This window comes from Halichoeres trimaculatus, unplaced genomic scaffold (assembly GCF_033239565.1).
Source record: "Halichoeres trimaculatus isolate MK-OKI-2021-1 unplaced genomic scaffold, fHalTri1.1 fHalTri1_scaffold_5, whole genome shotgun sequence".
In the NCBI taxonomy this organism is placed as follows: Eukaryota; Metazoa; Chordata; class Actinopteri; order Labriformes; family Labridae; genus Halichoeres; species Halichoeres trimaculatus.
The window spans coordinates 32,970,589-32,992,245 of NW_027437183.1; the positions used below are offsets into that span (position 1 = coordinate 32,970,589).

General features: G+C 39.6%; 2 protein-coding genes across 6 annotated transcripts in view; both read left to right on the forward strand.

Moving 5' to 3' along the window:
- Positions 1-5,512, forward strand: LOC141789890 (lysosomal membrane ascorbate-dependent ferrireductase CYB561A3-like). Of its 5 annotated transcripts, none has more exons than XM_074669406.1 (7): positions 1-238; positions 520-649; positions 1,527-1,731; positions 4,209-4,417; positions 4,511-4,665; positions 4,748-4,904; positions 4,993-5,512. In XM_074669406.1, exons 1-7 carry the CDS (start codon positions 222-224, stop codon positions 5,017-5,019), a joined length of 900 nt encoding a protein of 299 aa, XP_074525507.1. In that variant the 5' UTR covers positions 1-221; the 3' UTR covers positions 5,020-5,512. The 5 variants fall into 5 exon arrangements, with proteins under 5 accessions (XP_074525507.1, XP_074525508.1, XP_074525511.1 ...); XM_074669407.1 differs by lacking the exon at positions 1-238 and adding an exon at positions 1,183-1,216 and having other exon boundaries at positions 518-649; XM_074669410.1 differs by lacking the exon at positions 1-238 and adding an exon at positions 1,183-1,200 and having other exon boundaries at positions 518-649.
- A 2,835-nt stretch (positions 5,513-8,347) lies between these two features.
- The window catches only part of loxl2b (lysyl oxidase-like 2b), a 51,719-nt gene continuing 38,409 nt past the window's right edge, over positions 8,348-21,657 (forward strand). Inside the window, exons 1-3 of the mRNA XM_074671105.1 lie at positions 8,348-8,610; positions 13,133-13,492; positions 13,611-13,786. Of these exons, the coding sequence (XP_074527206.1) occupies positions 13,144-13,492; positions 13,611-13,786 (525 nt within the window). The 5' untranslated portion in view covers positions 8,348-8,610; positions 13,133-13,143. The remainder of the gene's footprint in view (positions 8,611-13,132; positions 13,493-13,610; positions 13,787-21,657) is intronic.

Below are 21,657 nucleotides of genomic sequence, written 5' to 3' on the forward strand. Positions count from 1 at the left end.
GATGATCAAGAAAACTTCATTTACCATCAGGCATTGCGCCGTTATTAAGGAAATGTCTTGTTTCTTACAATATAAGCGGGTTTTCTCGCTAACATTTTTCCTTTGACAACCTTTAAGTCCCTGTCAGTTGTCTTTTCAGATGCGGAGTGTTCGGAAACGGGGAGTAGGAGCTCGCCTTGCTCTGACTGAAGAGGCGAAAGATTTACACTTTACGAGCAGAAATGAACAAGGACGATAGGTACAAAACTTCATGATACTCGTTAAGGTTATGTTACAAAGAGGTGTGCCGATCAAACTACAAACGAAGACACTTTAAAATGATGTTTTGTAATCCATTATATCTGAAAACTGTTATCACAAAATATAGAAAACCAGAATTAGATAACTGCGCAGGGGGCTGACATTTTTAAATTTCCCGGAAATACTTTGACTTTCGCTTCGTAACAAAACGACATTCAACTAAAGTCCCATAAGCAGTTTTTCAGTCACCTCCTCACACATTTCGTCCTGTTTCTACAGGCAGCAGCAGATACAACCAGTCCTCCCCACCTGTTCCTCCACTTCAGACTGCTTCCCCCTCACTCACCTCACTAACCCTGAATGTGGAAGTGAGAATTCAAAGAAACACGAAGTGAGAGCTAATAACAATGTGAGTACGAGCCACTGAAAAAATATGAGACACAGAAACACTTTATTCATGATGTCATGTTAGGTCCAGGACTGTAGAGTCAAAGTGTCAGCAGCTGAGGACAAGGTAAGTCAATAAAGGAACACATGCTGGAAAATCTAATGTCAGTGTCAGTTGTTAAGGGAATGTGAGGCTCTGTGATCTGCTGAAATTTACATTAGAAGAATTTACCAGAAAGAACATCTTATTGACCAAAAAAGATATATTCATATATCCTTCTTACTTTTGTTTAAGTCAGGGAACTTTTTTTTTTTTTTTTTACAAATAAGTTTTCAAGGATTTTTTTTAATTAAACTAGAGACCCAGCTTCTAGTTTTAATCTCGAGTGATTCTTTCCAGTCTTCGATTGCATTGTTAAAATCAGAAATCTGTTTATTCTTATCTCTCACTATTTTTTTTGGGATCCTCATAACTTTTTCTGATTCTATTTTAACATACCCTTACTAATGTTTCACTAATTTCTTTAATTTTCTCTCTTTTTTTCTTTTGTGAAGAGCTTGGCTGTCTGAAAGGTGCTTTGTAAATAAGGTTTAGTTTAAATTCATTTATCTCATATTCTGTTTATTTTTATGTATGGCAAGTTATCACTTACATATGTCAAATATATGAAATTTAAAAAAGCAATTTGATGGCATCTGGTTAAAAAGAGTGTTTAAAAAGACACAGCTGTTGAATAATCGTTTACTTGGTGTCTAAGATTGACCTTGATATAAAATAAAGATCACATGTCTTACATCAAGTGAACCCAGGCCAGAGCTGAACTTTGGTCTGCAGCAGACTCTACATATCTCACTACTCCACTCAATCCATCCTGATTTAGTTCTCTTTATGAGTCAAGCCTGCAGATCTCTTCAGGATGAGGTCAGTCGTCAGCTTCTACATATGCTACGTGCTCTGCCTGTGCCTCGGCTTGGCATGTGTGGTGTGTGTGTGCGTGTGGAACAGTCACTGGCGCCAAGGATTTGCCTGGGATGGCTCGAACCAGCAGTTCAACTGGCATCCCGTCCTGATGGTCACAGGCCTGATCGTGCTGTATGGAAATGGTGAGTGTGATTTCAAATTTAGATCAGACAGTTTCATTTCTGCTTCTCACTTCTGTCTCTGTAGTTTTGTATTAAAGCACAACAGGTTTTATAGTGAACTGGTGTGAATATGATGCATGACTTCAGCGATGCTTATTGGGATAATATCAGCTGTCACTGTTTAACTCTGAGGCTGACCTCAGTCAATTTTTTTATATAATGTAGGATTAATGACATTGACATTGTTTCATCCACCAGAGAACTTTGGTTTTTATCCACTGTACAGGGGAGGCAAATGAGGAACCAAAGTTAAAAAAGCAGTATCAGACGATCAGCACATGAGTTTTTTAATTCCTCTTCTCCGTTTCAGAAATAAAAGGAATGGCCGTCAAAATGAAACTATTGTTTAACTGATGCGAGACAGGCAAACTGCTCTTTCAGCCCGTCAGAGCAACACCTTACAGCTGGCTTACTGAACTGGTTTTACTCCAGGTCAAGGTACTTCAGGAGGTAATCTGGCTGTTGAGGTTGAGTTACAAGAGCCACAAGCACTGTCTCGTGACTCCAGCAGAGGAGGAAATGCTGTTTTGATTGTTGAAATGAAAGACTTAACAAGGCTCATAAACACTGAAAGAGTTACCACTCACACTCAGCAGATGGTTAATGTTTCACTCTTACTGATGTCAGCTCCAGTGTTAGTCAGTGTTAGAATTCAGCTGCTGTCAAAGACCAGGAAGAGAGCCTGCATTACATCTGTGTCAAAGCCTTTGTGTTGGCTACCTGCACCTTTAGGATTTATTTTAAGGTGTCTTTATTAGATTTTTTTTTTTTTTAAATCCCTTTAAGTGGCTGTGAGGAGTTTCTAAGTGATCTGGAAAAACTCTCCCCTCTAGATATAGGCTGTGTCTGATTGCAATCCAGACTTTGAAATGAGATTATCAGCACCAGTATTACAGGTTACAGGTTATTTCAAAATGCTACTTCTTAGCTTCCCAATCTGGTTGAGCAGGACCAGATCGATTTACAGCATGTGAAGGTCTCTATAACAACACCAGAGCCCGTCAGACAGATAAAGGACAGAAGAGCAAAAGGAAGCTAACAGAAGGGTGATAGGGCGCAAGCTAGATAGTAAAACATGGGTTAAAGGCTAAAATGTGAGCTAAAGGCTAACACAGGAGCTAAACTGTTTGTGCTAATGTCCATCCAACCCACAGTCAGCAGTTATTCTGCAGTGGTCTGTTCAAACTTGAGAGTCTATCAATAAAATGAAATGTAAGGTTACGTTAGCTCTGCTTGGTAGATGACTGGCAGGACATAACCAGGATGTTACACATTACAGACATGTCTTAGAGCATGTCTTAGCTTGTAGCGCTCCATATAGCAGGCCACTAAACTACGGTACAAACTGACGTTTGCTTGTTGTCACAGTTCAAACAACAGCGCTTTATGACTGTTGATCAATAGCTACCTTACAGGTTTTTATTCATTATCCAGTTAAAAGTTGTCTTGAAAAAAAAAAAAAAGAGGTAAAAGGTCTGATCTCCCCTTATTTGCAAAACAAACCCATGTCTAACATAACAGTGTCACTGCAGTCCTGTTTAAACAGATCCTTCTTACAGTCTGTTTAATGGCCTTGCTCTTTCTTATTTATCCTTGGATTTGACCGTTGTTGGAATATAAACCCAGTAGGGCCCTGAAATCCACAGACTCAGGTCAGCTGGCTGATCTCAGAGGTCAAAGCAACTGTGGTGCAGCAACACGTTGCTAGAAAAAGCAACTAACAGAACTGAAGTGTAAATGTTTTAAAATCAAAGCTAAAAAAATACTATTTAAATCTAGTTTTTCATCAGCAGCATATGCTTTTTTAATCTAATTTTCTTTGTCTTTTTATTTTCTGAACTCTGTTTTATTTATTTTCAATTCTGTTTTGATGTTTACATTTTTAAATCTTTTTCATTTATTGAATGTTGTACTGCTTTAAATGCTGTCTGACCAATAGACTGTATACAGAATGGACAGGGTGGCTCCGTCTTTTACCAATGTACAGTTTTTTGCTCCACCCAGAGAATCTGAGTGGAGCTGGGTGACTCAAAACTCTTTCTTTCTTTCTTTCTTTCTTTCTTTCTTTCTTTCTTTCTTTCTTTCTTTCTTTCTTTCTTTCTTTCTTTCTTTCTTTCATTTGAAAGTCTAATTTCTTCTTGGCTCTCCCTTCTGGCGTATCTTACCAATCCTGAAAAAACTACTCAAAAGCTTTTATTTTTCTATATTTTATCATGTTTCCTGATCTAATTAGTCATATATTTACTTTGTTATATATGTAGCACTTTTCCCTCTTTTACTTCTCCAATCTTTTACTATTCTTTTCTTTTGATTGATTTAGTTTCTTATCTTGAGGTCTTCACCAGTGGCTCAGAAACTCGGCGTCCTCCAGAATGACCCAATCAACACATGACATTGTGCTGTAATAATCTTTGAATCTGTATTTTCTCCTCATGCAGGAGCCGTGTTGTACCGCGTCCCCCTGACCTGGGGTCAGAATAAACTCCCCTGGAAGCTTCTGCATGCCTCACTGATGCTCCTCTCTCTGATCCTTTCAATCCTTGGGCTGTGTGCTGTGTTTGACTTCCACAACGCTAAAAGTATCCCCAACATGTACTCCTTACACAGCTGGATTGGGATCGCTGCTACTGTTCTCTTTGCCCTACAGGTTTGTTGTCTCACTTAGCTTTGGCTGGGACAAGATAACTGCACTGTACAGTGCCTGTGTGTTTATTTTTACTGTGTCTGTGGATCCATCCAGTGGGCTGTGGGTGCGGCTGGCTTCCTCTTGCCCTGCTCTCCCGTGTCTCTCCGTAAGCTCCTGAAACCAGTCCATGTGTGGTTTGGAGGAAGCATACTGGTCTTCAGCATCGCCGCCTGCATCTCAGGAATCAATGAAAAACTCTTCTTTGTCCTGTGAGTGCTTCATTTCTCTGCTTCTCTGAGCCAAAAAGATGAAGTTCCCTTTCTAAATATCTTGACTATATTTCTCCAACAGCTCAGGAAATCAGCCGTACTCCAGCTTTCCACCCGAGGCTATTTTTGCAAACTCACTGGGAGTTCTGATTGTTGCCTTTGGCCTGGTTGTACTAAAGATTTTGTCTAACCATAAATGGCAGCGACCAGATTCTCCACCAGAGGAGACTGGTTACACGGTGAGAATCTTGTGTAGTCTGTTTGAAATGTTGTCTCCAAAAATTGACATGAAACAAGAAACTCAATGTTGTCCCTCTCTCCTTACAGCAAGTCATCCAAGATGAAAGTGAATGACAGAAACTTCATGAGATGCTGAAATCCGTCCGTATATCATCACTCAGATGACGATTAGCTTTGAAATATTAATTACGCACAAGCAGAAAATGCCTTAGAGGTGTGAGAGTGATCCGTTTTGAATGTAATCTGAGCTACGCAATAAGATGAGTCAATGCCAACAACTAAAAAAACACATTTTCCTAAAAAACACTGTCTTTGTGTTTCAGTATATTTCATCCGTCCATTCGTCGTCCTCTGATTATCAGGGATCAGGGTGTGTCAAGGCAGTTTGTATAATCTTACAAGCATAATCCAGTAAATCATGTGTCATAATATTTAAAAAAAAGCAAAGCCGTGCTTACAAAGTAAATATGTTTCTTGTGGTATTGCTCTACACTCACACAGTTATCGCCATGTACTTCAGAGTGCTGCAACAAACTTTGAAATGTCAAATACGTCGTGAGGCACACAAAAACTTAACCTATCGTACAATCATACACTTAAAAAACTGGAAACTCAGCAAGTTCTTGTGTCTATTTTGGTCAAAATAGTCTTATCTGACCTTGTAAGAGCCACATTTACATGACAAGACCAGAAAGATGCCTTGATCAAGATATCAAAAAACAAAAATTACACCTGAATTGCTTGTAAATAGTAAAAAAAAAAAAAGATAAGAACCTACTGATGAGGTCAGAACAATGTACTTGTTTAGTACTTGAATGAAAATAAAGTCGTACTACAAGATTTCAATCAATTACATTTTCTCACATTAGAAGCAGATTTTTTTCTTCATTCTTTACAAACAATTGAAGAGTTTCTCACCTTTAAAATCCTGGAATAAGATGTTTTTCTGGACTTGTCAGGTGAATGTGGCTCATATTAAGTCTGAAAGTACAGTTTTTGCAAGAAATAAGAAAAATTCTGTTTGTCAAAGATTACTCTACATAAACATCAGATTTGGTGAAGAAAAATCAAAATATCTGCAAGTTATCAGGTTGAAAACAAATACATATTTACATTAATTAGGTTCCTGGTTTGAATCCTCCATGTCCTCCCAGTGCGTGCATGGCTTCTCTCTGGCTTCCTCTTACAGTCCAAAAACCTGCTCACCAGGTGAACTGATCTGTAGAGAAGAGAGCACCCTGCTTTTTTATCTACAGCTCCATCCTCCCTGTGACCCTGAACAGTGTGGCCAAAACCAGTTCCTTTTTTGTCCAGCAGGTGGCCACAGCCACAGAGTCAGAATCAAATCATACTTGTTTGTTTATTTGATGTATTTATATTGACCCATTCCAAAGAAACCATCATGGCCTTTATTTAAGTTATTTTCTCTCCCGATGTAAACATATTTTGATTAAATAAAGTTTGAAATGATCTTTTAAGATTGTTTTTTTTTTTTTCTTTTTTTTTTCCAAACAATAAAACCTCTGCTCAGGATTCCTTTTCTTATACAGTCAACAGCCATCAAATGTTACTGTAAAGCCTTGGTATCCTATAAAACCCTCAGTGTCTTGTTACTTAAGGATCCTCTCAACTGTTTTATCCATCAGTCTCAAACTCTCAGAGGAATATCTTAATTTGCCAGTATGCCTCAAAGTTTGCCTTCTTACATTTTAACAGAAGGTGGCAGCAGAGCAGAGTCCAGTACAACCAGTGTCACTGAAGCATACACTTGGACATTACTCCAGTGTGCCTCAGTAAAACAATGCATGTCATGTGCAAACTGTCAAATAAGAGTGCAATTTTTTTTTTTTTTTTTTTGGAGGGGGGGGGGGGGACAAATACCTGGCTAATAAATTTGATAAACGTGTGTGACATAAAATGCAGAGAATTGAGATAGTGGGGTAAAAGTGTCGAAAATCAACATTGAAATGGATTCTAATTATTGGTACTAGCCAATGCAATAGCATTAGTGGAATATAATTTCATTTTCCATTCATTGTATCAATCAGGTACATGGAATACACATTTGTTACTCTTCTTTTGGTGTCCACAGTGAGGCTTTAAGTAAATAAATTCACAGATAGCTAAGCTCATAAAATGATGTGTTGTTAATGTTAACATGTTTTTAATGTGGTAAGACATGTCCAAAGTTGTCACTTTCTATTTAGAATCATGCTCTAAATGATATGAACATTTACATTGTCCATCAAGGTCACAAACCAAACCAAAGTCTATCCAGTAACATCTCACTAAACTACATCTATACTCTGCATAGTCTACTTGTCTAAAGCTGAAGCTTTGTACATTCAGCAGAAACTCAACAACTCTTACAGCTGACTTCTTTAAATAAACTGATTTATCATGAAGTGAAAATGTGAGAGTTCAAAAAACACATTAGAGAACACAAGCCAAGATTTAAGTTATGAAGTGACGCAGTAAAGGTGAAAATTGTTACACCAAATAGTTCAGAATGCAGTATCAGAAATATTTTGGTCTAAAAATGTTGTTTACAGGTTCGAATAGTCTGAATGTGAAAAACATTCACATTTGCTCAGGATTGTTTTGAGGCAAATCCAGATCCTGATCCTGACATAAAAACATCCTGACACATTTTGCCTACATTGCCCCCTAGTGGAGAACATGTTTCTTGGTCAGAAGCAGAGTTTTCTGATGTTTACTCAGTATGTAACACTGCAGAAAACTGATCACTGATCATCTGGGATCAGAGACACCTGAGGGAGAGTTGAGGTTTGGTTTCCTCAGTCTGTGATGATGGAACAAGGAGGTTTGAGCACTGAGAGACTGATTTTACAGAAATCACACAAGAAAAAGTTAACACAAAGAGCATTCGTATGATACTGTATATGTCTGAAAGAGCCAAAGAAAAAAAAAGGTACTGTACTTTATTATAATAACAACAATAAGTATTATTATTATTATTATTATTATTATTATTATTATTATTATTATTTGTATTATTATCATTATTAACAAAAAGAGGTCAAAATTCTGAGTTTGATTCCGACTAAAGTCCAAGGATTTTAGTCTAAGACTTCAAGTCTAAAAAATATTGTACCTTAGTCCCCCCAGTAACTTTCAGACAGTAACTTCGCATGACATAAAGTATTTGAGAATAAATCTTGCATCAGGGCTGCAACCTAACTTTTCAAAAATCAAATTTGGGTTGTTAGCTGTGCATATCTTCCTCCTTATCGTCATCATCATCATCATCATCATCATCATCATCATCATCATCATCATCATCATCATTCCTGTTCTGTGCGTTCTTTTCAGATGCAAGTAACTCCAGAGTTTCTTCTCATCCTCATGACATATTAGTGGCTGTTTTTCCGACAGTCTTCGAAGGCAACATTTTCCGTAAAAACGGTCTCTTCGCTGTTTTCATGTCGGATCCGCTATTTCCACGTCCCCGGTTGTCTCCGGTGAGGTCATCGTGGAGGTGGGCGTTCGTGGGTGAGGCCACCGCAGCCCTGGTCTGAAGGCTGATATTTACTGCAGAGGGAGTGAAAGTTTGGAGGAGGAAAAAGAAAGTGACTGTGGCCCTCGGTGCCTACGGACTGGACTTTTTGCCCTCTGCCTTCCGCCTGTTGCTGCAGCCTGCAGGAGCGACCCGGTCTCAGGAGGACGGACGGACCTCAGCGGAAAGTAAGTTTAACAGAGACTGTAAAAATGCGAACGTGACCTCGAGAAGTCATCAATGGCAGCACAGAGAGACCGTTACTAACGGAGGAGACCGTTATGTGTTCTAATGCCATGGTGCTGCTGCAGTGCTCACGTTAGTTAGAGCAGAGAGGTTTCCTGTGCAGACACTGTCTGATAAATAACGCCTAAGCTGGTTTATACCACGACTATCAGAAAAAATCACTTACTGCAGATCTTAATATCTGAAGAGTTGGGGCTCCATCGTGATCATTGCAAACACTGAATACAGGTGGGCTTTGATGGCTTCTCATGAATAACACTTGAAGCATATAGTCATGAGATCTTTGTCTCATAAAGAAGCTTAAAACTGCTTGCTGAGTGTCTTTACAACAGCCTACTCAAGTTAGGAAATTATTGGTATAACATTCTGGATGTGCTGTTTTTGTGATTACATGTGTCATCTCAAAAAGCCAAGCCTCATGTCTGTTAGGATCATGTTATAAAAGTGATCTTCATCTGTTTGATGATTCAACAGCACATTTTCAGAAAATTTAACTAGGACTGGTTCAGAGGTGTATTTATTCAGTGTGTGTTGTTTCAGTCTGTGGTCGAGCTGGTGTGTTTACATGCTGACAGAGGTTTTTCATATGAAGATATGGACATGAACACATTGCAGGCAGGCCCAGAGGCTGAGGGCTTCATTCCATGTCTTGATTCTGTAATATGCGTTGTTTCCAGCTTGTGTAACCACTGCCACGTTACAGCGAGGAAAGTAGAAACTCAGCACTTGAAGGATGTAAACTTCCCTGCCAGATGTTTTACATAAAATCAAAAAGATTGAAGCTGACATAACGAAGAGGATTGGCAGATGCAGCGGTTCATCAGGAATCAGAGTAACTGCGAAAACATATTTTTGTATGGCATTTTCTCACTCTGAGAAGTTGTGTTTATCTTTGCCAAGGGTTTTGAGGCAGTTTTTTTCTTCTATATGTACATGAAGAGAAGCAGCTGCGCGGACATGTGTCAGCTTTTTCCTGTTGCCTGAGTTTTTCAACACCTGGCAGGCTTTCAAGCATTTTAAAATTAAAATTGTGAATTCTTTCTGGTGATCAAAGGAATTCAAAAATTAATGGTAGGCAACCTTAAATGATCTACTGATACATAGGGACAGCTACCTTTCACATTTGAAATGATACGGCACTGATGCACGGTACCTGGCAATCGGTATCTGTACCAACGTTACCAATTTTTGGTACTTGTGTGTGTTTATATTGTAATAGACATTAATGTTTTAAGTATTAAAATCTCAAAGTTTTTCATTTTAACTTTTTTATCTCCAATATTTAAACTTGCAATGCCGTGTCCATGTCCAGTATGGAAAATCACCTACTCTTCCACTCCCTCACAGTCTCATGGATGTTTAGGTACCTAAACATGGTACCTTTTGATTTTACATGGATTTGTACTTAGTGCTAGTTTGCAGAGTTTGGTCAGTACCTATAAAAGTACCTAATGCCTAATGATACATCACATCAGCCCTGATATTAAAGTCATAGACAATCTGCAAAGAAAGTAATAGCACAGAGTGATGGCCTGTTGGGGCCATAGACTTAAAAGTCTATGGAGTCTCTGTGACATCCAAAGACTGTGTATTGAGTGGACAATTCCCATTGTATGGTTTTGTAGCCAAAATCACCCCATCACAGGCACAGCCATTGGTGGCAGTTGTGCAGCCAGAGTCTGTGCAGTAGCGACTGCAAGGGATTCTGGGAGAATCTGAGTGGAGCTGGATGACAAAAATAATGATTATTTTTTTATATTTCTAGAGTCTAATCATTTCTTGACTCTATCTGCCGACATATTGTATAATCCCTGAAAAAACACACAAGAACATCAGCTGCCAATCATCGTTAAACATGTTGTAAAACCTAATTTCTAACCTTGTATAACTAATGAAAAAGAAACTTTTCAGAAAAAAGAGGACCTGAATACAAGGCAGCAAAATAATATCTTAGAATCACAAATCACAAAAAACAACTGGACGTGAGAAACATTTCTACAAGGTGTATTAATTTTTTAAAGTTTGACCACAGCTCATCTGGAATGACTGGGGAGATGGATTTTTTTTTTTTACCTATACTGCAGCCAGCCACCAGGGGGAGCAGTTTTTGTGGCGACCTCACTTCAAGCAGAGCGAGATGATTTTTTTTTTACAGTCTTTGTGACATCATGCATTTTTTTTTCATACAGAGTTTTGATGCCTGTGGTGAATGGGGGCCATAAAGAAAAGCTGAACTCAACCTCTCTGTGTTTGAATGAGGATGAGGGAAAGAGGCGGGTCTTAAGCCTCTTTACAGACATCTACCGGATGCCCACCTGTCAGTCAATTTAGCCATGTCCTCATAGTAGAAATTACAGTTTTTTTGTCCCTGTGGAAAAAATCAAGTTGCTGCAGAAATCACTTAAGGGATTATTATACATGCAACACAGACATCACTGGGACATGACAAAACATGAAATTCATACATAAAAACCAACTCCAAACACCGATCTATAGAGTGACAAAGGAAGATATTTTACCAGACCAGTGGAGCAGTCATACGGCCAGGACACTTGCTCATTAAGAGAGTCAATGGCCAGCAGAACAAAGGACATCTTAGTTTTGTTTCTCCTGAACAGTGGGGTACAGTAGTGACACCCAGAATGTAACAGCTCAAACAAAGATTCCAGGGGTGGCTCTGGTTGCCCAGAATTTGCCTTTTTCACAGTTCTGTCCCTGTAGATGCTCTCCAAGCTTGACAATTAAGTGGACAATATCCAATTTTTTCCAATTGCCTTTTTCTGTGCCCCTTATGCATTTCCAAACAAGCATAGAATACAAAAGGTAAGAACAGTTTTAACAATGGCACAGTTAAGTATTTGAAGCATTCTGATACTGACATTAAAAGACATTTTTTCTTAGGAGGACCATTCTCCTCTGGGACCTGGCATTCAGTTTGTCAGTCCCATCTGAGTTTTTCGTCAAACAAAATGCCAAGGTACTCGTGCTCTGCGATGGAGTGTATAGGCTCCCAGTTTATCTGAGTAGGATTAAGGGGTTTGTGCCTGATCAACTGTCAACTCCTTCGTTTTGGAGGTACTAAGGTCAAAGATTTGACTTAGACCAGTCAAGAGAGTCAAGAGTTAAGAACTGGTCCACGCTCCTCCTGTTCCTCTTCCTCATCAAACAGTGGGCTAACTAAGGTGGTGTCATCCACATATTTATTTAGGTGCCTGTAAGGGAATATGGACAAACCTTGAAAGTTTCATGGTTTATTATTTAGCTCCATTCATTCAGACGATTTAGCGTTTTTTAAACACTAAATTCAACCTGTTATCAGTATATAATGTACGGTTGTTCTGTGTTCAGTTTTTAGAAACGATACTAGACAACAGAGACAATGTCTATCAAGTTTTGACCGTCACAGAGCAACTGGTGTTTTGGAGTTAATAGCGACCATGCAAAGTGGTGAATCTTAGCCGACACTATCAGTGATTAACGGACGAGAGTCACCAGTTAACAGGGTCACACTTTACACTGAAACACCAGCAACCTGCGGGTAAATAATGAACTCTGGACGTAGTTTTCTGGATCTTTATCATGAACTGGGTCTCAGACTCAGCAGTCTGTGTGCTCTTTTTGGTTTGGGAGGGTGTCTGATTTATTGACACGTTTACGTCCTGGTCTGTCACAGTCTGGTAAGTGTCCATGGATAAAGCAGTCATGAGCATCGACTGACCGTTGTGTGTTTAAATTGCTCTCTGGGTACACGCCGGATTTCTCCTCTAAAAACGTCCGTCCACCTAATATCTGTCCACTTGCTGATCTTTTCTGTCCACTCACTGCTATTTCACAAACCTGGGAGCCGTTAACCATCCGTATCAGTGCTGATCTTTAGTTTGAGAATGCGTTTTTGGTGGTTAGCTCCTCCAAGTCAGTTGAAAAACCATTATACCACACAGTGCTTCTGCACCCAAGTTGCGCGCGCATCCAGCGTTGTTGATAAACAAATAATTCCTCTATAAAATAATGAGTTAAGGATATTTTATATGTTCTTTAAGAACTGCAGTTTTTAGCACTTCTGCACAGGCCTCATATTTTGGGACCAGAGGTTGCTGCTCAGCCTGGGCAGAGCTATGGGCAGGCCTTGGTGTTTGAGGCCCGTACCTTCAACGTGTCATAAACCAGTTTAGAAGATCCTTATGTCACCTCATCATTTCAGCAGGCCTCATAGAGATCTCGTAAAGATGAAGACAATTGGTGCTATTTTTAGAACAGAGCATTTCTACAATAATGAATGTGTAGGGGTTTGACTGTCTGCACATGTTTTGTCTGAACATCCAGCATTGTTACTTTACATCCATGTTTAAAAATAGGGAAGCAGAATACCCCTCTTTAAGTTCAAAAAGTACTTTTATAGAAACTCATCTGAGTCTTTCCCAGTAAATTTCACAGAGTGCCCCTTTCTTTTCTTCTTTTTCACAGTTGTATCCAAAATGTCAGCTCCCCGCTGCCTGCCCTGCTGCTCACTCCTTCTGTTAGTCTTAATAGAGCTGGCTGCAGCCCAGTACAAACACCTCGGCTACCCGACAGGCTACAATGACCAAGCATATGAACAGTACAGCGCTCCACAGCTGTCACCAGACACGCCGAGGATCCAGCTCAGGTTGGCGGGGGATAAGAGGAAACACAACGAGGGCCGAGTAGAAGTTTTCTACAACAGCGAGTGGGGAACGGTCTGTGACGACGACTTCACGATCCATGCGGCTCAGGTGGTGTGCAGAGAGCTGGGATACTTCGAGGCAGTCTCGTGGTCACCATCCTCAAAATATGGAAAAGGAACAGGTAGCAAAGAGTCGATGATTCATTTTATGTGTTGTTTGAGTTCAAAAAAGGTTCAACATGATAAACAAATAGTTTCCAGTCTCTCAGAGGAACTGATGATTTTCTCTTTTTCTGCCAGGACCCATCTGGTTTGATAATCTGCACTGCACTGGAAAAGAAAAGACCCTGGCGCTGTGTCCCTCCAATGGGATTGGTGTGTCAGACTGTAAACACACTGAAGATGTTGGTGTCGTTTGCAGTGACAAGAGGATCCCAGGATTCAAGTTTGTCAACACCCTGCCCAACCACGTAGAGGTAAATACAATCTATTTCAAGCGCTATTTATCGTCAGAATTTCTTTGTTGTTATTGCTGTTTTGGGAAAGATCCAGCCAGCATTTGTTTACCTGAGCTTTAACATTTAGAATGCTGAGTTTTCTCAACACAAATGTATATACCAGCCTTTTTCTTATAGCTTATAAAATATTTACCATGAGCACACATGAGCTTTGGGGCCAAAACAAAATCCTGCAGCAAATAAAGTGTTACCTAAAAAGTGAAATTCTAATTTTTTTTTTTTTATAATTTCTAGCCCATTATTAAAGTGTTTTATGAACAAAAAAGTCAGATTCAATGAACCTAAAAGCTAACATATTTCTTCACACACATTTAAAGTTGTATTTGAACTCTTGGGGCCCTTCTCCTGGAAATACTGAACTAAATTTCTTGTATTTTGGGGAAATTTATTCAAATATTCTACTTTTTCATGATATTGATTTACTTTAAAGAGACCAAAATAAGAAATGTCTGGTACTTCCTGCGTAAATTTATCAGTGGTGTGCAGGTCTGATGATTCCTGTGAAAGATTAACTCATCACTAAGGCTGTAGTTTCTTCAGCTGCCCTCTGGCTTTATGTTGCAGAGGTCCCAAAAGTTCATAAGTAAATACATTTAAACACAGAGCTACAGTATGTCTGTGGTAAATCCATCTGCTTTTTCTTTAATTTACACAAAAAAGAAATTCACTCTCCTTCGAAAACCAGCCAGATAATTTCACACAGGACCTGAAAGACCCCCTTACAAACATCAGAAAGCATACCCATCTCAGTAACTGAGTTAAAAACTCTCTGTCTGCAAACAAAGATGAGTTGATGAATAAAGTCACAGATTTTTTAAAAACTTGGTTGACTTTAACTTTTTTACTGGCTAATGTTTGGCAGCTCTCAGAGGGAATTCTCCCTCCCTGAGCCAGAAAGTGTACAGCTTGTTAAGAACATGCTCGTTTTGTGGTATGTCTGTGGTAGCCTTTATTGTGGTGTTTTACTCTAAGTAAGCTTTAATTAACTACCTGACAGGAACCAAAAATATAAAGATATTTTTTTAATGGAAAAAAATCTTTGTTAACTAAGATAAAAATAAAAACAAGGCTTTACAAAAAAAGAAGAAGTTACTTAAACTGTATTGTGAGGTTACAAAACTGACCAAAACAAAACTAAAATTGAAGAAAGCTGTCTCCAGTTTTTGTCTTTGTCTATACATCAATCAATCTCATACATAAAGATAAACCCACTATTTCAGGTCGATATGAAACAGGTTTTTTTTTTTTGCCTGTTTCACCCCAATTGATGCATGCGCTCAGCACACACACTTTGTCCGCTGGCAGAGCGTTAATGGCGACAAAAGTTGGGAGAAACAGCAGTTCCCTATTGAGATTACTTTGGATACCACTGTGTTACTGATACAGGAGCAGGTGCCTTTCACTGTAAGGTGATAAAGAATGCAGAATGTTTCTTAAAGGAAAAAAATCAAACTCATCACAAAGTCTATTTGAAAAGCTCACATCTTCCAAAGGTAAGAGCACCCAGCCAGAGTAATAACTGAAGAGAATTGTAAAACTATAATAACCTTGACAGCCACTCGCATCAACTTTTTCATTTACATTAGTTCACTCATGTAAATTATTTTGTGAAAAACATTAGTTCACTTCATCCAAACATGGCAAAACCAAACGACAACCCCTGATCTGGAAATATGAAGCCTATGAAGAAATGTAAAAAACTACAGTTCCCTGAGACTCTGCTTGAGGCTGAGAAACACCAGAAACTACACCACACCTACACCAGAAACCACTCCTTTCTTTATAAAGAGTATAAAGTAATACTTTGAGTTCAAAACAAGTCACAGTCCAGAGCAGTTGTGATTGTTCTTTCTCTGATGAAGACAGCAGTGGCTAAAAACTGCACCACACCCCAACGTGCACAAGAGGCCAGGGCTCTGTCTGCTTTACACCTTAGTCTTAAATTCAAATTGTGATCCTTTTTGTCCTCCTGTTTTATGACTCAGTGAGTTTAGATACTGTTTTTCAACTTTTTCTTCTTAAAGACAATGTGTTCTGTGATGTTGACAGCAGTGCCTTGTACTGTTCATAAAGCTGAGTACAGCTGCCTTTCTAATTCATTTAAGGGGTTTGAGAAAAGTGTTTTTGCTAATCCTTACCAGTGGGTTGGGGATCAGCAATGCTGTTGTTCATTTCTGAGTTGATTTTATTGTCACTGGTTATATGTTTTCATATATAGAATCTAGAAAGTTGCACTGGATGAGCTAATCAGAGTTCTTGATTAGTTAAAATTTGAAAAAAGTAATTTATTAGATTACAGAAAATAATGAAAGCAGAACTGCTGCTATTTTTAAAAATATTATTCTCAACACTGTTCAAAATTAAACTTTTCAGCCTTTTAAAACTTTATTTTTTAAACCTCACACCCCCAGCTAGTTAAAGTCAGGATATCTCAAAACATCCTCAAAGTGTCTTCATCAGACTTGACAAAGCTGCTCATTATGTGAATATGAAGCTTCACAGAGCGCATAGTGATCCTTAAATGATAGATTTGTCCTGCATGTTGTAATCAATTAACTGAAGCTGTCATGTGATTACAAAAATAATCTAGATCCCCAAATAAAGAATGTGAATTCTAGGACAGGACAAAATTGCAATGATGACTGATCAGATGAATACACAAGGAACAGATGATTTGTGAATCCACATTTTTTCAGTTTGATTACAACCATTTGCTGCGTCTCTAGAAGTAGATTATGTTTTCAGCGGGGGGAGGGTCTGACGGAGCTTGTCAGTTAAAATCAGGCTCGTAAACTACTGTGGGTGAGAGTGGTGTTCTTTTTGGATGAGAGATCAACATGGATATGAGGTGAAGATGTGAGATGACAGGGACATAACGAGACCCTGCAAGTCAGAAAAGTTCAGGCAGCTCACGCTCAGACTGAGGATGTGTCGGAGTAGTTTAGAGAGAAAGAGCGGTGCAATCTTGTGAAAGATGACAAAGATCATGGAGAGGATCAAAGGATGGAGCACCCAAGATGAATGCGACCAGACGTGCGTTTGTCTGTTTTTCGGATCAAAAACAGGAAGAGAGACATATAAGAAGAGAGTCCACTTTTCTTAGGTAGTTTTGGTGTTAACATTACTGGAATGGCTTACAGCCAACGAGTTAATCGCGTCAATTTTTTATAAAAAGGAATCAATTTGTTGTGTAATTTATTAAACTAATTAACGCGTTAAAGTGACAGCCCTAATTGTAGCAAATGAATTAACAACATGTCTTTCATATCAGGCAGAAAAAGTGAAGTTACTCCTAATCATTTCGGTCATAACTTTTAGGGTTTTCTGGTCTGACTCTTAAAAGGCTCAACAAATCATCCATCTCTGGTCTGCTAATAAGTTCCTATCTGTCACCCCGAGCCGAGTGTTCTCTTTCCACTCAGCGTGCCGGCCCCAAGAACCCACATTCCTTTCTTATGAGCTACTGCAGACCAGATCTAACTCACTGTCTCACTGATCTACTCCTCTGCTTCTCTGTGAAGTCAGAAAAATATAAAAACATTAAGTAAACCAAAAGGGCGGCTCATAAGGTTTTCACTTTTTCTCTACAAAAGGAAAAATTTAGAATTGTGGTTTGATTCTAAAAAAAACACAAAATCACAGTCCCTGAGGTTTTCTTTTTCAGGACTTTGGTGTCCAAAATCAAAGTTTTTTCTGTCCCATGTAGTCAAATTACTAGGTTGGACAACCTGACAGTCGCCCGTCTCGTATGGAAAGCTCACAGAATAAAGTTCTGCTGCCGTCATGTTGTTGTGCATTATTGTGTTTGCACGCAGCGCTGACGATCCCCAAGACTTGTAAACTGCATCATCAGCTGATAGATGAAGCCGGCTCCTGCGGAGGTTTACAGACAGGACAGATTATTATGGTATGGAATGTCTCTGTGCCTGGGAGCCAGGACGGTAGCTGACTGGATTAATCCTGACTCAGCCTTTCTGCTTAAAGAAAAAAAAGCCATGTGGCCTCTGAGCGCGGGGAACACTGCCAGCCCTGGTGCCTCCCTGGAGCCTTACATCATCATCTCACAGGGGTAATCTAGTGATGCACATAAGCACTTTCCCTGGTTTATTGGAAGCTTTAACAGCAGTTTTCTACAGGGTGGTTAGTCGGCCTTCAAATACTTGAGGGTTAGCAGTTAAAGGCACAGCTTCCTTCTCTGCCTCAGTAAAATGGCGAGCCAGCCATCAACAAAAACCCCCAGAGAGTGGAGGTCAAACGCAAAGGTCTGCACCCACGTGTTACTGACCTTTGACCTCTGTGAGCAGGTCCCTGTCAGTGAATGCTTTGTCTCCACAAGTTGGTAAAATAAAAGCAGTGTTTTCTTTTTTTGCTCTTTTTTAGCAGCTTTAATGTGTAGAGGATAAACATCTTGCAACATCTTGCACCATGTGTTTTCCCCTCTGTGGTCATGCCTGTGGATTTCAGTGACTGGATGTGAAGCATTGTGTCACAGTCAGCTGCAAAGTAAACAAGACATAATGACAGCCAGCGCTCAGCTCTGTGTCTCTGGATCTTTGGCATTTCTCTGCTGGCTCTTCTGACATTCCAGTCTTACCGTGGGTTTAGTCTCCAGCCTCTGGTTTATCCAGAGAATTACAGAGGTCAGACCTGTGATCATGTGGATCCATTACATTCCCTGTCCGACCAGATTCAACGTTACGAAACTCCGGGGTACATGAAGTGCAGCTGTGTGGTGGTGTGTGTTTCTTGACTGGTCAAACGTGCAGCCTGATTTATCCAGATGACCTGAGCAGTACTGCAGTCAACACTAAAGGAGAGACTAAGACAGCATTGGCATACTCCACAGAAGCAGCCTGTGTAAGCGGGAGATGCAATGCCATTTGGTATGAATGAAAAATGCCTGTAAAAGCCTGTCAGAGCTTTTTATCCAGCCCCCAGAATGTTGCTGAAAAATACCTTAGTGAGAGGTGAAACCTGAAATACTGCAATCGGTGGCCAACTGCAGTACAGGTTAATACTTTTTTAACATCAGTGCCGGGGAAATGATTTAAAAAAAGAAATATTCATAGGCCCCATTTCAATCATAGACTGTATAAAACATGGACATAGTCTCCCCGACATCACCCATCTGTTTCTAAAATGGTAAATGAAGCACATCAGCTATAGCGGCCATATTAGTAGTGGCAAGGGCTTCGCGTACAGCTATAGGGCCCCTAACGGTCACGTAACCTGAGCTGTGCCTCTGATTGGGTGACCTCATGATCTTGATATCCTCTGAACGGCTGAGTTAGAAAAAAATCCACCCGCATACAGTGGGTGCTGATAGTGAAATTAATGACTCAGAGAGGAGGTGTTTTTTGAACCAGGCTGTAAGTACGTTTTTAGCTTGGTGTGTATGTGACTTCCGGTATTTCCGGAGCCAGCCTCAAGTGGACACTCGAGAAACAGCAGATTTTAGCACTTCAGCATTGTTTCATATTCTTAGTTTGGGGGTTGCCACTTGGTTTCAATCAAGCGATCTGGTTTGGATCAGTACAGCTTGGAACGGTACAGATAGGATCAGTAATGCCTGATCCTGTTCGCGTTTCCAAAGAAATAATGTCCTTCTTGACAGGTGGAGTGTAAGTCAGATGCCGATAGCTACGTCAACAACTTAATAGTGTGACACCATAGCAGCACATCACATTGTACCATGCTAATAAATCCAAAGAAGAAGAAGAAAAATGATACCCAACTGCAACAACTGAAGACATCCAGCAATTTGTCCTCTTTGTGATTGGCATGTGGCTGTTACAAAGTGTAAGAGGCTCTATGCAGAGATTGCTTCCGCATTGGCATTTGGTGGCAAGAGCATTTTCGGTTACGGAAAGAAGCAGTAGAAAGTGACAGATGGTGTTATGATGGCAGAGATTAAATAAATTAGGTGTTTGCTGGAGTTACCTAAAGTTTCTGTTAATGATAAACAGAGAATCGTCCTGTGGCCATGTAGCTACATGCAGCTTGCTACCATGTAGCAAGTCATATAAAGGCTTTAAAATGTACATGCTGTTGTTTGGAGCTTTGCATGCGATTTGCTACCAGTAGCTAGCCTGAGCTAGAAGACTTACTTGGTGATTAAAGTTGAGAGCTTCAGGTCAGACATAGTTTGAAGTTAATTTAATCACGTGTATAGACCTCTCGCTTCATAAGTTTGTACTTTTATGAAAGCATAAGATAAATACGGGGCTACTAAAGATCTCCCTGAGAGCCCACTGATACATAACTCTCTTACAAGAGATATGCCAGCTGGAAACATACATTGATAAGGCTTTGTTTTTCCAGCAAAATAGCATTTTTCATCAATAAACAAACAAACAAGTGTAATAGTTTTGCACAAGAGTCATTTTTAATCCATTCAACATGTCATAAAGCTCTTAATCTTCTTAAAATGATATAGAGCACTTGGCGTTAGCTTGATGCTAGTGTACATCGGGAATTCAATTAGTATACTAGAGGTTAGCATACATCGATAAAACTTTTTCCAGCAGAATATTTATTTTCATCACTGAACACACACACAAACGTACATAATTTCCTCACAAGAGATTAATTTTCAGAACATTCAATGTGTTATATCTCTCCTACAGCACACAGCAGTGGTTTGGAGATGGCTGAAAGAGCTGTCATTCTGTCTTTTAAAGGACACCTATGTCTAATCACACATAATCTCCTTTAGTGCGTAAAAAAAAAAATCAGGCTACAATTAAAAACATGAATGTAACTATTAATATTAACCACACAGCAACGACGATTATGTACTATTTTGGATAATTTGATGACAAATATTAAATAATATCAATCGGTAGCATTACGGCGCTCTATGGTGACTGTTGACAATTTGGTAGACCGTCTGTGCAGAAATGAGTGTGACTGCACGCCAGGGGGAGTTGACGGCGCATCAGGGATTTTTGCCAGTAGATTTATGTTGGCGCAGTGACAATTTCGTGCCAAAAACAGTGCAGAAAGTTTGCTGAAAGCTCGCCAGCTCCAACCTGGTCTATCCTCGGCGCAAAGCGGAGCGCACCCTGCGCAGCTGTAATTTGGTGACAGGCGCACATGTGCGCACATGTCAACAAAGCCTCAGAGGCAGGTTTCCAGAGTGTCAGACACATTTTAATGTAGTAAACAATCACAGCAATCACTATTTAATGTAACTGTCTGAACCAGCATATACATTTATATCTATATTAACTGTGCCGTCACATCTGATGTCAGATTAAAGCCGTTTGTCATAATGGAAAGTTAACCTGACGGCAGCAAGTTTGATGCACATCTTACAATTAAACAATAAACAGCCTTAACATCTGATACTGAGTATATATCTGGTTCTCTCATTTCATTTAATTCAAAGAAAAGAGGGAGAGAAAAGACGAAGAAAAAAGAGACAAAATAAATGTATGTCACTCAGGATTTACCCGTGATTTCCCATATTTCTCTGTTTTAGTCTTTATTTTTAATGTGATCTAAAAAGATGGAGCACATTATTGTAAGGAGGATGAGGTGGAGACACTGGGAGAGTATACAGTATATCACCAAAGGTTCGGCTATTTGGTGATGACAAACCAGGAGTGCAGGTGGATCAAAAGTATTCTGAATGGATAAGCCAGCTGTGTAACTGTCTCTTCATTTTTTACTCCTATTAATGACAAAGGAACAGATTACATCTGTCCCGGGAGCTGGCCCACAAGGTGACGCGCTTTGTGTCCTCCGATGCGTCCCGCTGTCCACTCTCCTGCTGCAGGGACAGCGGCTCTGTCCGTCTCCGCTATCCGGTCTTTCCAGCACACTGT